Raw genomic sequence first — 16,047 nt, 5'->3', positions numbered from 1 at the left:
ATATACTTTAATTAAAAAATACTTTATTGCTAAAAAAATGCTAACCATCATCTGAGCCTTCAGTGAGTCATAATCTTTTTGCTAGTGGAGGGTCTTGCCTTGATGCTGATGGCTGCTGACTGATTAGGGTGGTGGTTGCTGAAGGCTGGGGTAGCTGGGTAGCTGTGGCAATCTCTTAAGATAAGACAACAATGAAGTTTGCCATATCGACTAACTCTTCCTTTCATTTGAACACTTAAAGGCCTCTGTAGGTTTATTAACTGGCCTAATTTTTCACTATTCTTGTGTCTCAGGGAATAGGGAGGCACAAGGTTGGTGGAACAGTCAGAACACACATAACATTTCTGATTAAGATTGTGGTCTTATATGAGCTTTGTTAATGGAGCCTCAAAATAATCACAATAGTAACATCAGAGATCACTGATCACAGATCACCATAAAGATAAAAACAAACAAACCCGTTGCCATGAGTCCATTCCAATTCATAGCGACCCTATAGGACAAGGACAGAGTAGAACTGCCCCACAGAGTTTCCAAGAAGTAGGTGGTGGATTCAAACTGCCGATCTTTTGATTAGCAGCGGGTGTCTTAACTGCTGCACCACCTGGGCTCCATAATAGATAAAATAATAAGAAGTTTGAAATATTGCAAGCATTACCAAAATGTGACACAGAGACACAAAGTGAGCACATGCTGCTGGCAAAATGGCGCTGACAGATGTGCTCAACCCAGGGTTGCCACGAACCTTCAATTTCTAAAAAAGTAGTACTTGAGAAGCGCAATAAAACGAGATATGCCTGTATACTTGATAACACAGTTTCCTCTTTCCTCCTAAAATGTCTTGAGACCCTCACTATTTTTATTTTAGTTCCTTGAGTTCTTGCATTTGAACCTGTTACTGTTTGTTTCTGCCTAGAATACTCGTTTCTCCACCTTCCTAAACGCCAATACAAACTTCAGATTTTAATTAAATCACCCTGTCCCACACACCCAGGGCACAGAGAGGTTAAGACAAATGAAGATTAAAGAGGTGGAGTCATATGGATTAAATTAAGACATTTCAGAAAATCCACATAATGATGCTGCCAATACTGTAAATGTAGAGAAGGAATTAAAATTAGAGAAGATGCAACTGGACCAATCCTTTTAAAATGTACAACAGTAACTTTATGCTGCACACAGAAATGATGTTACTGAAATTGGATAGGCTTCAACTAAGATAAAATATATCAATTGCTATTCTCCAGGTTTGGGGTTACCGTGTACAGTATTTTGTCTACTCTACGTGAAAATCCTTACTTAGTAAAACTTTTGCAGGTTCTGGTTTAACAATAAAAAAAGACACCCTGTTCCCATTGCTGCTCTCCCCAAACTGGGTAGTTTTTCTTGCTAGGGTTCGAGTTCCCAGAATGCTCTGAACTTTCTTTATATCATTGTTGTTTAATGGTAACATCGTCTCACTGAAAGTTTTGAAGCCAACAGCTATGGATCATATCTGTCCAAGTTGATGTTGTGTTCCAAACTTTGAGTACAGTGCCTGAACTATAAATGTGATGAATAATGAACGAGTATAAAGGAATTAATCAAATATATCAACTTACCAGTTATTTGTTGTGTAGATCCATTTAACCCCGTCATTCCATTAATTTCTCGAAATGTTACGAACTGTCCTGTCTCAAGTTTGTGAGGATGATTTTCAAGGCAAGTGACAATGCCAGGATTAGCCTATAAATAAAAGAGCAATATATTAAAAAACAAATTTGTGTATTCCTATATACTACAAATTCCAAATTTCACACAACAACGACTATATGTTACCATAAAATTTTCACAACAACGACTCCAAGCCATTCTTGTCCTTAATAAAACAAGCCTTTAATGCATTGTCACGAAATAATGATCAACTTGTTTAAATCATCAACATAAACAATAAAAATTCTATATTTGGGATGGACTGTTTAGGGACTACACACAGAAACTTAAAATATTTCTCACTTGGAAGATCAAAGAAATGTAAGGACAAATGATGGAGATATAAAGCAAGGAAACAGGCAGCTTACAGCTTGCCCAATACTATAAAGTAAAGAAATAATCTGTAGCCCAGCTTATCAGGCTAAGAAGAAAGGAACTTGCTTATATTGCCAAAGAGGATGCATGGGATAGGTGAAAGAAGAGGAATTTCCTAATTACAGATAATCCTACACACTGTAGGATAAACTATTATCACATTAAAATGATAATAATTTAATCTACATCAAATCTAATGAAATTAACATTCTTTCTGCCTCTTGCAATTTTGTAGGTTCTAAATATTCTTTTGCTGCTTAATGATATGAATAAAAATATTAAAAATAATCCAACAAATACACAGATAAAAGTAAAGTGAGTTTGCTGATATCTCAAGATATAAGAATATAATTCATTGAGTCATAAGACTTTAATAAGGAAAAATAATTTACTGATAAATAGGAACATTAAAAATATTTTCTAATTCATCATGGATAACCTCCTTATTTCCTGTACTATTCAATGAAGGAAAATACCAACGAAATACAAGAACCCATATTATCTCTTGGAGCTTATTCTAAAAGTGTGATATTCTGGGAAATACACTAAAAACAACTAGAAAAGATAGAAGGTTGACTAAGCATTAATATGCCTGAAAGAATACCTTAGGTGGAATAATAAACCACCCTGAGAGAAGAAAGACACACAGATGATTTTTCAATGAATCTTTCTTAAAAGGGGATGAGAAAGGCATACTGGGTTAAAAAAAAAAAAGAATAAAGATAGAAGCACAAATACTAATAAGTCAAAGTATATTTGGCTTCTTTTTGGCTTTGATGTAATTTGATTACAAAGAGTACAAACAAATCATTTAAGCTAAAAAGAGAGTAGTAAAAAAGGGATCACATGAACTCTCTAACTCCTTTAGGGAATAAGATGTTATCAAGAGAGTTTGGTTAGAAAATTCAGACTCTTTTGATTCAAAGGTTAATTCTTAAACTTTCTTTCCCTTCTAAATAGTTTTAGAAATATAACAAATTAAAAAAGTTCTTGTCTAAGATGATTTAGGTGTGCCTCTTCCTGGAGTTAGAGGATACTCTCAAGATACTCTTAACAATTAATTAATATTCTAACTTCAGCTTAGTTTTAATATAACGTAACCAGAAAATATAACAAAATAGTCCCTCATCAATTATTTTAAAACATTGTAAAAAAAAAAAAACACTGCATACATATAATATTTTGCTAATACCACTTTCATGAAAACAGCAGTCACATTAATTTTTAAAAAAACATCATTTTTATCAAATAATGTTCAACAATACAACCATACTTGCGTTATGCTTGAAATAAAAATTTCTTTTGGTTCTTCTCCTGTTGTATCTAAAACTTCAAATTCATCACCGAAATCACAAAACAACCGTGACCAAATTCCATGTACATCTGCACTGATGAACTGTGAAATGACAAAAAAACCTCAAGCTTATTTACATAAAGAAAAAAAAACCTAGTTCAAATATCTTAGGCCCTTTTGTGACAATTTCATTTGTAATTAGTGGTTAAGAGCCGCTGGCTAACCAAAAGGTTGGCAGTTCGAACCCACCAGGCGTTCCTTGGAAACTCTATGGGGCAGTTCTACTCTGCCCTATAGGGTCGCTATGGGTTGGAACTGACTTGACAGCAATGGGTTTTTATGTCTTTTAGGATATAAAGTGAATCACAAACAGGATAAATTATTCGTCTGTAGATTGTGTTAGGAATCAAGGATTTTGATATTTGGTGACTAGATATCCAGTGTAATAAAATTATATCTTCAGAAGCAAGCAACATCAGCATATCATTTTTTTTTTTTAAATATTGTTGTTGACAATATACACAGCAAAACATACATCATTTCAACCATTTCTACATGTAGAATTCAGTGATACTAATTACATTCTTTGGGCTGTGCAACCATTTTCACCCTCCTTTTCAGAGTTGTTCTTCTCTCATTAACATAAACTCACTGTCCCCTAAGGTTCCTATCTAATCTTTCAAGTTGCTGTTGTCACTTTGATCCTATATAGACAGCTCTTAAAAGAGCTTAAAGTTCAAGGCACACATTTTTTACTAGTTAAGCTAAACTACTGTTTGGTTTTAAGAAGACTTCAGGGGATATTTTTGGTTTAAAGTTTAAAGATTATCTCAGGGTAATAGTTTCAGGAATGTGTCCAGCCTCCATGGCTCTAGAAAGTCTGGACTCCATGAGAATTTGAAATTTTGTTCTGCATTTTACCCCTTTTGATCAGGATTCTCCTATAGAATCTTTAATCAAAGTGTTCAGTAATGGTAGCCGGGCACCATCAGTTCTTCTGGTCTCATGGCCAAGGAGGGAGATGCTCATGGAGGCAATTAGCCACACATTACCTATACTCCTCCTATTCCTGACTCTCATTCTTCCTCTGTAACTCAATTCCTCTGTTCCTCAATTGTTGTGCTGTGGATGGCTGCTTAAAAGCTTTTAAGACTCTAGGAGGTACTACATAATGAGCAAGGAGGTAGAACAGATGCACTAAACACATAAGGTCAATTAACTGGGATAGCCCATGAAACCATGACCTTAATCCTCCAAACCAAGGAACCAAATCCCATAAGGTTTTTTGCTGTACACAAGCAGCCTCAGCAGCTACTCTTTTTTTGGTCATTGTTGTAAATACATCTATCACACAGTTTTTGCCAATTCAACTTTTTACAGGTGTACAACTAATTGACAGTAATTACAATAATTGGCTGTGCAATCCTACCCGTAATCAATGCGATATTTCCATCATCGTTAACCCTCCCTTTCCCCCTCCCTTCCGCACCTGAAAACCACCAAACATTCTATGATTTTTTTAGTAACAAAAATTCCTGCCTAGCCATAAAAATCAACTAGAATATATAAGAAACAGATATCTTGGTTGAATGGTCTAGCAGTTAATTTTTACTTGTTAAACTAAGGAAGAATGGAGTGTCCATTCACCAAAAACAGTAGAGTAAATGGAAAACAGAACACAGCCAAACGGTGAGTGGAATAAAAAGAAAAAAAGGCTGAAGAACTGACCGTGCAAATCAAAGCCATAAAAGGTAAAAATCAGATGCTTAAACACAATCATAAATGTTTTATTAGAAGTAATTTTTATAACACATTCACTGTCTCCATTCTAAGAACTGGTAAAAGAAGTTGTTTTTGTGATAAAAGTTATTTTTAGAGCTATCAGGTAACAAAGAGAAACTCTTATGTGTAACGGATATAATCCTATATAAAGTGATATTTTTCTACTAAAAATTAAAGTCTATTATATTTGAGTATAGAAATATATCCCATTATAATAATTTATACCATCTACTACGTTGGGAAAACTGCTGCAAAAAACCTATTTTAAGTGTTAAAAAGCAAACAAGTCACTTTGAGGACTAACATGCGCCTGACCCAAGCCATGGTATTTTCAATAGCCTCATACGCATGCGAAAGCTGGACAATGAATAAGGAAACCAAAGAAGAACTGATGTCTTTGATTTATGGTGTTGGTGAAGAATACTGAATATACCATGGACTGCCAGAAGAATGAACAAATCTGTCTCAGAAGAAGTATAGCCAGAATGCTCCTTAGAAGCGAGGACAACGAAACTTCATCTCATCTACTCTGGACAAGTTATCAAAATGGAAGAGTCCCTGGAGGAGGATATCGTGCTTGGTAGTGGAAGAGAGGAAGACCCTCAACGAGATGGAATGACACAGTGGCTGCAATGATGGGCTCAAGCACAGCAACGATTGTGAGGATGGCACAGGACCGGGCAGTGTTTCATTCTGTTGTACATAGGGTTGCTATGAGTTGGAACTGACTGGACGGGACCTAACAACAACATTATACAAAGCACAGGGATGGATAACAGAAGACTACCTCCCCCTTTATCATGTGTCGTCTTTACTGGTCAAAATAGGAACATCTGACATTTTTTATGAGACATAAAATTGAGAAGGATTTTGGAAGTTTTTTTTTTTTTTTTTAAGTTTAAAAGCTGCTAACTCCAGGGACAATTTCTTTCTTTCCAAATTAAAAGACAACTCAATAGTGTACTGATATATGGATCAATGATATAAACTAATATTTTAGCTTATGACATATTCTTTTAATTATCTCTGGCAAATCTTACTCTTTAATTTAAAGTACTTACCTAACTTTTTTTTTTATACTTATTTAAGTCTCTAAAGGCCTCCAAAAGCTAGACTGTCTTGTTTTGTTTCTATCAGTATTTCAAAACTTCTCTGCTCTATGATAAATTTACTGACTATTCTGTCTTATTCACCTGTTAAATTGGGAGCCACAGCACAAATGTTTTACAGAAATGTAAACATTCTGTGTAAATACCACAATCCAAAAATTTTCAGCACATCTGTATTATACAGTATGTTTTGGCTTAGTGCCTTATCTCAGCGGAACAAATGGCAGGATGTGGAGTTAGTAACATGTATTCAATAGCAGGAGAAGAATTTGATTTTTTCCCATCTAAACCTCTCCCAAGCTTCCGCATCTAAATTAATGTCACCACCATTCACATAATTAGACTGGACAAACAACTATGAGTCATTCTTGATTGCTCCTTCCTTCACAACTCACATCCTTCCATCCATGAGTTCTGTCCATCATTTTACAAAAATCCAAACCAAACGCACTGCCGTTGAGTCGATTCTGACTCACGGCAACCCTATGTGTTACAAAGTAGAACTGTTCTATAAGGTTTTCATGGCTATAAACTTATAGAAGTAGATTGCCAGATCTTTCTTCTGTAGTGCTGCTGGGTGGGTTCAAACTGCAAACCTTTATGTCAGGAGTTGAGCACAAACATTTTGTGCCACCCAGGGACCTCCTTTTTACCAAGGATACCTAGAATTCAATGACTTTGCACAATCTATTCCCACCTCTTGTCTAAGAATCAGTATCTCTTACCTGGACTACTGCAATGGTCTCTAACTGGTCTAACTGTCAGTACTCTACACTTAGAACCCACTGGTTCTCTTTCTTTTGATATCAGGACTCCTTCATACTCTCTTAAAAATGATTAAGGACTCCAAAGAACTTTTGTTGATGTGGGTTATATCTACTGACATTTACTGTTAGAAATTAAAGCTGACAAAAATTTAAAATACAAGACTACAGAAACACACTTTCCAACAGCTGTCAGAGAAATGACACCATCACACATCATATAGTCTCTGGAAAACTCCACTGTGGCCTGGGAGACAATAAGAGTGAAAAAAGGCAAATGACATCTCAGTAACATTATGAAAATAGTTTTGACTTCGCAAACCCCCAGAAAGGGTCTAAGTGACTTGAGACCACACTCTGAAAACTGTTGCTCTAGTCTATTTTCCATACAGCACAGAGTGATCTTTAAAATATAAGATAAAAAACCACATGCTTAAAACGCAAATTTCCTTAAAGGTGTTTCAAGATCTGGCCCTCTATCTACTTCTCCAAATCTAATGTTTTGTTATCTTTTGGTTCTACCACTCTCTTCTCTTTATCTAAGTGCATTCTGGTACTGCTTCCCTCTTGCTGTTCCTCAAACACACCAAGCTCATTTTCTTTTTTTGCTTTTTGAGATGGTAAGTTAAATGTCACATTAGGAAGAGAATTTTAACCCAACTGTTTTATTCCAAATTCATGTTATTTCCACTACAACACACTTCCTCCCAGATGTTTACTGACAACTTGCTATATGCCAAAGATGTCCTATATTATACTTCATTTATTCTTCACAACCACCTTATAAAATCTGCAGTTAAAAAAACTTCAAGTATGGCATCTAGTCAAGATATAGTCTAACTAGCTATGGTAACTTTTTGAACTTCAGTTTCTCCATCTATCAAACAAGGAATCTGAACTTAATTATCTGTAGGGTCACTTTTGAGTCTAATCTCAGAGGACCATATTATTTTCTGTCATTCTTCCTATTCTGTAATAGCAATTTTACTCTGCCTTCATAAAATCAAAAGAAGTTTATTTCTCAAACCTATCATACATATTAGTTAACTGTATGTCTGCTAGCCAGCTATATTCTATAGAAATATGTTCACCAAGTTTAATTCCAGGGAGTTATCTGGGTCAGTAGTCAGAGAAGTATTACTGCTGAGGTCAAACAAAAATTGCTATCCTTGGCAACCCCCAGGAAAAAAAAGAGGCCCAACAGTTGGTGGACCTGTTTGGTTACTAGAGACAACATATGCTACATTTGGGCACTGTTTTGACTCCCACAGTCAAGGTTAGGTCCCTGAGTGATGCAAACAGCTTGTGCTTGACTATAATCTAAAGGATGGCAGTTTGTACCCACCAAGCAGTGTCTCAGAGGAAAGGTCTACTGATTCACTTCCGTAAAGATTACAGTCATGAGTTGGAATTATCAGTTTTTTGGTTTTAGTCAAGGTTACCTGCAAGGCAGCCATCTGTGAGTGGGGCCCTTAGCAACAGAGACTCTGGAGGCCATATAATACACCATGGCACAAGCCTTGTGACTGGGGTCAATGAAGCCTGTTATAGACTACGGAACTACAGGTTTTGTGACTCTGACCCCTGTGGATTAAAGTCTGTAGCAATAAGAGACTGCTACTGGGGTGTCAGCCTTTTAGGTTCTGGATATGCAGACTACTTGATGCAGTAAGTTGGTACACCACTTCAAAGGATTGCTTTTATCCTGCTATTGGGCCTTAATGGAAACTAAACATTTGACCACTTAAGTGCCATATGTGACTTTAAGACCAGAACTGACCAACCTCATGTAAGTACTCAGTAATCTCACTAATAAAATAGGGCAAGCTCAACAGAGACCCATTATTAAATGGGAATGGGACATTCAGAACTGAGCCCGGCTGGGAGACCAGGGAGTCAGTCGGCTCCGTGAACAAGTAACCACCTTATCAGAGGGGCCGATGACCTGCAGGGGACTAAGTGGCTAAATGGGGGCCCCTACTCTAAGAGGTTCCAGCTGATGGCACGGCTTGGTTCACAAGTGGATCTGCAAAACTCAAGGCTGACAGAGTCCACTGGGCTGCTGCAACCGTCTGTTCAGAGGACCGGCACCTTCTGACTGAGACTGGACAGGGACATTCTGCCCAATGGGCTAAACTATGCCAATGGGCACGGTGATGACTGCTGTGTAGGTCACTCCAACCACAGCTTCCTCTTACATCTTTACAGACTCATGGGCCATTGCAAATGGTCTGGCCATATGGTCTGGTGACTTGCAGATTAATGACTGATTAACGAGGACAAGGTCTGTGGTAGCAGCTTGCAAGCTGGGAAGGAGACATTTTTGTCACCCATGTTGACATCCATGGCAAAAGACCATTTAAAACAGAACATGAATAGAATTCCCCTGCCAACTAAGCTTGTGCTCAGTAAGCTGCCACGATTGCATGTTGGGTTTATCACTAGACAGGACATGGAAGCCCAATCCAAATTCAAGAATGGGCCAATTCACAAGGACTTGCTCTAGAAAAGACAGAAGCCAGAGACATCATATGGTCTTGTGAATCCTGTCAGCAAGCCCACATGTGTTAATGTGCAGATCTGGGTCACATCAGCCGAGAAACTGGACCTGCATGAGTAGGGCAGATTGACCACACTGGACCTCTAGTTCCTAGTCAGGGATTTGGTGGTGCTTCATCACTGCGGAAAAAAACCCTAGTGGCACGGTGGTTAACCACTTGGCTGCCAATTCAATGGTCGGTGGTTAGAATTCACCAGCCGCTCCACGGGAGAAAGACGAAGCAGTCTGCTTCCGTAGTATTTGAGCCTTGGAAATCCTATGAGGCAGTTCTACTCTGTTCTACAGGGTCACTGGGTCAGAATCGACTTGATGGGAATGGAATTTGGGTCACTACTATAGACATATACTCTGGCTGTGGAACAGCAATTTCTGTGTATCATGTGGATGTTGAGACCACCATTGCAGCCTTGGAAAAATATTTCTGTCATACTTTGAATATTCAAGAAGACTTCAATCAGATCAAACTACTTCATTTACAGCATAGGCAACTCAGCAATGGGTACATTACTGTGGTGTAAGATGGATCTTCCATGCCTCCTATCACTCTCAGGTAAACAGGGCAATAGAATGCTGGAACAGACAACTTGAATAACAATAATGCAAAGGCTATCAAAAAGGACAACTTACCAAATGGTACCCCTGCCTCACAAAGGCCATTTGGACAGGAAACACCTCACTCCAACAAATGGGAAATACAGTAATACAATGTATGTTGGGCAATACTGAGTTTTGAAGTGTGGAGGACCTGGTAGTCACCTCATTCTCAGGCTATGCCTGAGAAATTCCAATCTCAGTATATTCAACTGTTCTTTTTCTTTTTTTCCAGTGGGAACACACTCCCTGAGGGTAATTTATGGTCTGGTTGTAGTGGTATCAGCAAAGGGGCCTCCTGATTAAAACCTGGAGGTGATGCTTCCCGCAGGCTTTTTCCTCTTTCCTGTGAGACCCCATGGGAAAGGGGGAGGAGTGACAGAATGCCAAGGCCCTAGGGTTGCTCTGGTTGCACCTGGACCCCTAATCCTTTGGTACAGGTAGGTGACATCATAGGTTATGTAAAATTTGTTCAAAGATATGACTTCTCTCTCTGGGTTGAACAATCTGGGTCAAGCAACATAAACAAGGGATCCCCATTAAAGTTGCTGCTTTGGGACTCAGAAATACAGCCTGGGTGGTCACACCTGGGAACCTTCAACTTAAATCAGAGGGCAGGGCATTTCCACTACAGAAGGTAAGGGGAGGAGTGTTGTGGTGAAATGGATTTCTCTCATGTGGGCTTTCTGGCCCTGTGTTTGCAATTCTCCTAAAACGATCAGTCACACCGTAATCTGCCAAATGATTGGTTGGTTTGTAATCTCCTCAGTGACTGGTCAGTTGGCAATCCTGCTAGGAAAGCCCTGCCGTGAAACTGACAAAGCGTTTTCCTATATAAGCGACCAATCCCATAGAAGCTTTTGGAGGTCTTCTGATGAATAAAAGCCTGGATAGGGGCATATCCTTTAGACCTGGGGTCCCTGTGCTGAAAGACCCCAAGACCCAAGTGAAGGGGCTATAACACTGAGCTGGTAATCTGTTCTGGTAACACTGAGCTGGTAACACTGAAGACTAAGAAACATCAGCAGAGCTGGTGGTGGGAGGCCCAGAGGGGCCCAGCCCACAGAGAAGACTAGAAGGGCTCAAGTGGAGGAAGCTGCGAGGTCCACAGCCAGCAGCGGTTAGGAAAATGGAGTCGGCCCATGGAGCAAATGGCAGGGGTGGATGGGGTCAGCCCACAGAGCAAATGGGAGTGGTGGGTAAAGCCGGCCCACGGAGCAAGCAGCATTGTGGGGACCAAGCTTGTTGGCCTTTAGCAGTGGTGAAAGGCCAAGCACAGCAAGCAGCAGTGTGGGGCCACGATGGCCTGCCTTTGGCAGCAGCAGGTGCCCCAGCTGTGTTGAGATGTAACCCTTGGTGAGAGGGGGCCTGTTCTAAGCAGAGATTACACACCTGCAGAGGCTTGGGCATGCCTGTAACAGCTTTGCCTTGAGAGCCATTGTAATGCTAGTGTAAACTTGATACACGCCCAAGGTTATCCCAAAGCTGCTGGTTGAGAGCTAGACCAGTAAGCACAAAGCCAGCCAAGAAAAGCTGTGGGGAGAGACAAGGAGAATGAACACAGCCACACTGCACCTGACCTGAGGTAATGACACACCTGCTGACACCTGATCCACGGCATGCCTACCCAGTGACACACAAATGGACATGGGTAATTTGAGGAGGGTAAGCAGGTCCCCTTTTGGATGTAAGTGGGTTCTTCTACTATAACACTAAATGGGGGGTACTTGTAGGGGTCGAGGGGACTGGTTCACTTAAAATCTGTTCCTGTCATTTACTGTTTGCTTTCTGTAAGTAATCTGTTCCTGTTGTTTACTGTCTACCTTCTATAAATAATAATGACTTTCACTGCCAACACTTTGTAAAGTGTCTTTGTGTGTGCTACTCAACTGGATCAGACAGTAGAGTCCTCCTCCTAGCAGTCTCATGATTAACTGGGATTTAGAGTACAACCTTTGTGTATGCACATACAAAGGGATTGATAATGTTGTCTTTTTCTCTCTCCAGACTACCTTAAAGAGATGGACAAGCTCCTCACCCATGGACCCCAATGATACAGGCTTTTGCAAGAGCTACCAACCAGACCAACTGCTGGCAGTGTCAGCATCTGAACTGAGATAACACTCCACTTCATTCCAACTGATCTGTCAACATGGTGGACCACACTAAACAACTGGACAGTGGCTACTGCCTTCTGGTACTACAGAATGCTAGACATTCTGATGGCACAATCTGGGGATGCATGGGCCATGTTGGGAGTAAAAGGCTGTTTTTACATAAATGAGTCAGGACATGTTATGAATCACACACGACATAAAAAAATGCAGTTCAAATTCTCCACAAGACTGAGAAAATAAAACCCTCTGACCTATTCATTTGGCTTGGGAGAAACAACGATTGGGGTAGCTGCTTGTGATCTCTCCTCCAAGCAGGCCTGATCATCCTGCTGGGGACACTCCTACTAGGGACCCTCATTAAATGCTGCCTAAAGATATCAAGCAAATGGTGCACAGATATAACATCAGAGTTGTGCACCATGCCATGGATACACAGCTCAACATCTGGAATGAACAATGGGCATTACTAGGACTTGTGGACACTTTGCTTCTTTTTCATCTGGTATCCTAATAAGAACTGAGGAGTGGACTGTTGGGAGGATGGAGGACAGTCTGCAATGGCCCCTGCGACCCTCATCTGACCACCTCATCAGGAGCGTTGGGCCTGGAATATTCCATGTTAACGAAGGCTGGGAACTGAGCCTCCCTCTGTCCCGGTTTCTTCTTCTTCCTTATCAGGGGAACTCCTTCCTGTTTTATTTATGCATGTGTATAATATGGCACCTGGACAACCTCACTACTCCCAGTGGGGAGGGAATGGGGTTGCTCAATCACGGCAATCCTAAGTTGGCTGCAGGCAGTAACCCACTGGCCATGGGAGACCGGTGCACACTACTGAAGCTGACCTTGCTCTGTCTCTTCTCTATGTGAGTAAAGCATTATTCCATCCCATGCCTATGTGTCTTTCTTGGCAATCTCGGGCTCTGGCTCGACAAAGAGACTATTTCCCCATTGAATGCAGCTGACACCCTTACTGAGAATCAATTGGACACAGATGAATGGGCTTATGTCTGGATTTCCAATCTATTCCATTGGTCTCTATGTCTATCCTTATACCAGCACCACAGTGTTTAAATTACTGTAGCTTTGTAATACATTTTGAAATCAGGCAGTGTGAGTCTTCGTACTTTGTTCTTTTTTTTCCAAGATTGATTTGGCAGTTCCATATGAATTTGAAGATCAGCTTTTAACATTTCTGCAAAAAAGGCAGCTGGAATTTTAATAGGAATTACATAGTATCTGTAGATCATTACCAAGCTCATTTTTAAACTTGCAGGCCTTTACACTTGCTTTTCTCTCTGCTTTGAATGTTCTTTGGCAGATCTTTATATGGTTGGCTCTTTCTCATTATTCAGAGCTCTATTCAAATGTCATCTTCTGAGAAAGGACCTCCTTGGCCTTCCAATCGGAAGAGAACCAGTGCTGGTTCCCCTCTCAACAACAACAAGACATGATGCTCTATTTTTCATTGGTACTTCTTTTTCTTCATAGGACTTAAAACTATTTGAAAACATCATATATTTATTTGCTTGTTTATTGTACATCTTTGTTATGAGAAGGTAATTTTCATAGGATGGGAATACTTGTCTGTTCACTAATGCAGTCCTAGTGCCTAGAACTGTGTCTGTTACATAGTAGATGTTCATGAATATTTGTTAAATGAACCAATGAAAATCACCACAATGCCATGTTTAAAGTTAGATGATAAATTGTTTCTGTTCCTAATTTTAATTCTTCCTTAGTTTTCAGAATTTGCCAATAACTCAAACTTAGATCCTTTTTTAAAAGATAGCAAATAAAGATGATACCAAAATTAAAGTGATTGTCCTCAAGTAGAAAGATCTTCTTATGTAACCCACTGTAAGAGCTACAGATATGGACAGTGAAACTGTCTCTGTTCCTTTGCTTAACTACATGTCATTATTAAATGGTATTTTTACCTTAATTGGAGGGCACTGAGAACGGCAAAAGTCATTAATCTTCTTCTGCAGTGGAAGTCTGATCTCAGTCAATACTACACACTGTTGAGAAGAACATCAGAAATTAAAGACTAGAAGATCCATAATTATTTAGGTAATATAAAATTTCCAGATCAGAAGCATGTAAGTTTGCATTACATTAAAATACATTATCATCTTTGTAAAAAAAAAAATCCTATTGTATTCCATTCTAAGATTAACATTTCAGAAGTACAGAATAGCAAAAGTAAACATAAATACAGGGGAAAAACACATCCACAATAAATTCAATTATCATCACAGACTTCACAAACAGAAGCAAGCCTTAACATCTTATGTGATGTTTATGCATGCCAAGTTACTGGAGATTTTTTTTTTTTATCAGTTACTGCAATGGGAATACTAACCTAGCCCCAAGATTATTTTCATGCTAGTTTTAAACAAGCAGTAATTATTTTTTTTTAAAGATACATTAGTTTACCTTTCTTTTACTTCTGAGATTCAATAAATTCACAATACAGTAAACTTCTGCTTTACAACAATGTCATTAGTGAAACCACTAAATTCTGTTATTTAAGACAGGACAGCAAATTATAACTTTTAAGTTAATTTTTTATGATTACCCTGTGAGATAAGTAGCAAGGTTTTACTAATCAGATTTTATCATAAGTAACTTAGGTTCATAGAGGTCAGACTTTCTCAAGGTCATTCATCTACGAAGTGGCAAAAGACTCAGTCCAGAGCTTTCCTCTGCTGCTGGTTTCCATAAACTAGACAACTTAAGTTTCACTACAACAGGTGCAAATGTGGATTTAGTTTTATTTATCTAGCTCAGAATACTATGCTTCTTCTACGAAGACACTCCTTTGTGGGTCTTCTGTGCTTCTACCTGAGGAACTGAGTATAACATGTTCAAAGCCCTGATCACTCTTTACTTCTTGGATCATTTCTCAGGGTTGTATTTGCAGAGCACATTATCTCCCTTTGTGACAAAGAGAGGGCTTATTTACTGCTTGGTATAAAACAGCAATTCCCCAATTTAGTGTTCCTTTCCGCTAAAACAGCCCACTACATTTGAAGGCATCCATCTGAGCCCTTCTGCATTGTACTTGTGGGACCAAAGGAAATGATGCAAACATGATTCTCATACTTCTTGCTATGCTGAGTAACACAGTCCTTGTCTCTGACCCAGGAATCTCATCTTATCTGCCAGCTTCCATGAAACAGTAACAGGCTTATGAATTTACTAGTTTGTAAACAGGGTAAAATCAAATTCTAGACCCAACACATACTGAATCTGAGTATTTGTGGTTCATCTATTCTGGATATTTTTCAGCCATAATTTGTCTTTTCCTAATGCTTTCCTGGAAATCCAATTTCATAAACTTTTTTTCATATTTTCTCTTATTCCTCTGTACTGCAGTCTCAGTAATTTCCTCAGATACAACTTTCAATTCACTAATTCTTATTCAAGTTGTATCTATCCACTGAGTTTTAATTTTTAAGACTATAACTTTCATTTCTAAAAGTTCTATTTGATTCTTTATCCAATCTTTTTCAATAGTATCTTACTTTCCTATTGTATATTTAATTCTTTCTTGCAAGATTCAGTTAGTTTGAACATATATATTTTATAAGCTCTACACAACATGAGGATTAGAGGAAGACTCATTAACAACCTGAAATATGCAGATGACACAACCTTGCTTGCTGAAAGTGAAGAGGACTTGAAGTGCTTACTAATGAAAATCAAAGACTACAGCCTTCAGTATAGATTATACCTCGACATAAAGAAAACAAAAAAA

The 16,047-nt window shown here is 38.8% G+C and overlaps 1 protein-coding gene across 7 annotated transcripts in view; it reads right to left on the bottom strand.

Annotated features, from left to right (window-relative positions):
- Nucleotides 1–16,047, bottom strand: part of UBA6 (ubiquitin like modifier activating enzyme 6) — a 98,752-nt gene that overhangs the window by 49,542 nt on the left and 33,163 nt on the right. For all 7 annotated transcript variants that reach the window (XM_023737795.1, XM_023737797.1, XM_023737801.1 and 4 more), the window contains 3 exons: nt 14,225–14,305; nt 3,341–3,463; nt 1,602–1,725 (listed from right to left, as the gene is read on the bottom strand). In XM_023737795.1, coding sequence (XP_023593563.1) covers nt 1,602–1,725; nt 3,341–3,463; nt 14,225–14,305 — 328 coding nt within the window. The remainder of the gene's footprint in view (nt 1–1,601; nt 1,726–3,340; nt 3,464–14,224; nt 14,306–16,047) is intronic.

The sequence above is a fragment of the Trichechus manatus genome, unplaced genomic scaffold, assembly GCF_000243295.1.
Source record: "Trichechus manatus latirostris isolate Lorelei unplaced genomic scaffold, TriManLat1.0 scaffold00108, whole genome shotgun sequence".
NCBI lineage: Eukaryota > Metazoa > Chordata > Mammalia > Sirenia > Trichechidae > Trichechus > Trichechus manatus.
The sequence above is the reverse complement of the archived record's forward strand: the minus strand, read 5'-3'. Positions and strand labels throughout refer to the sequence as shown.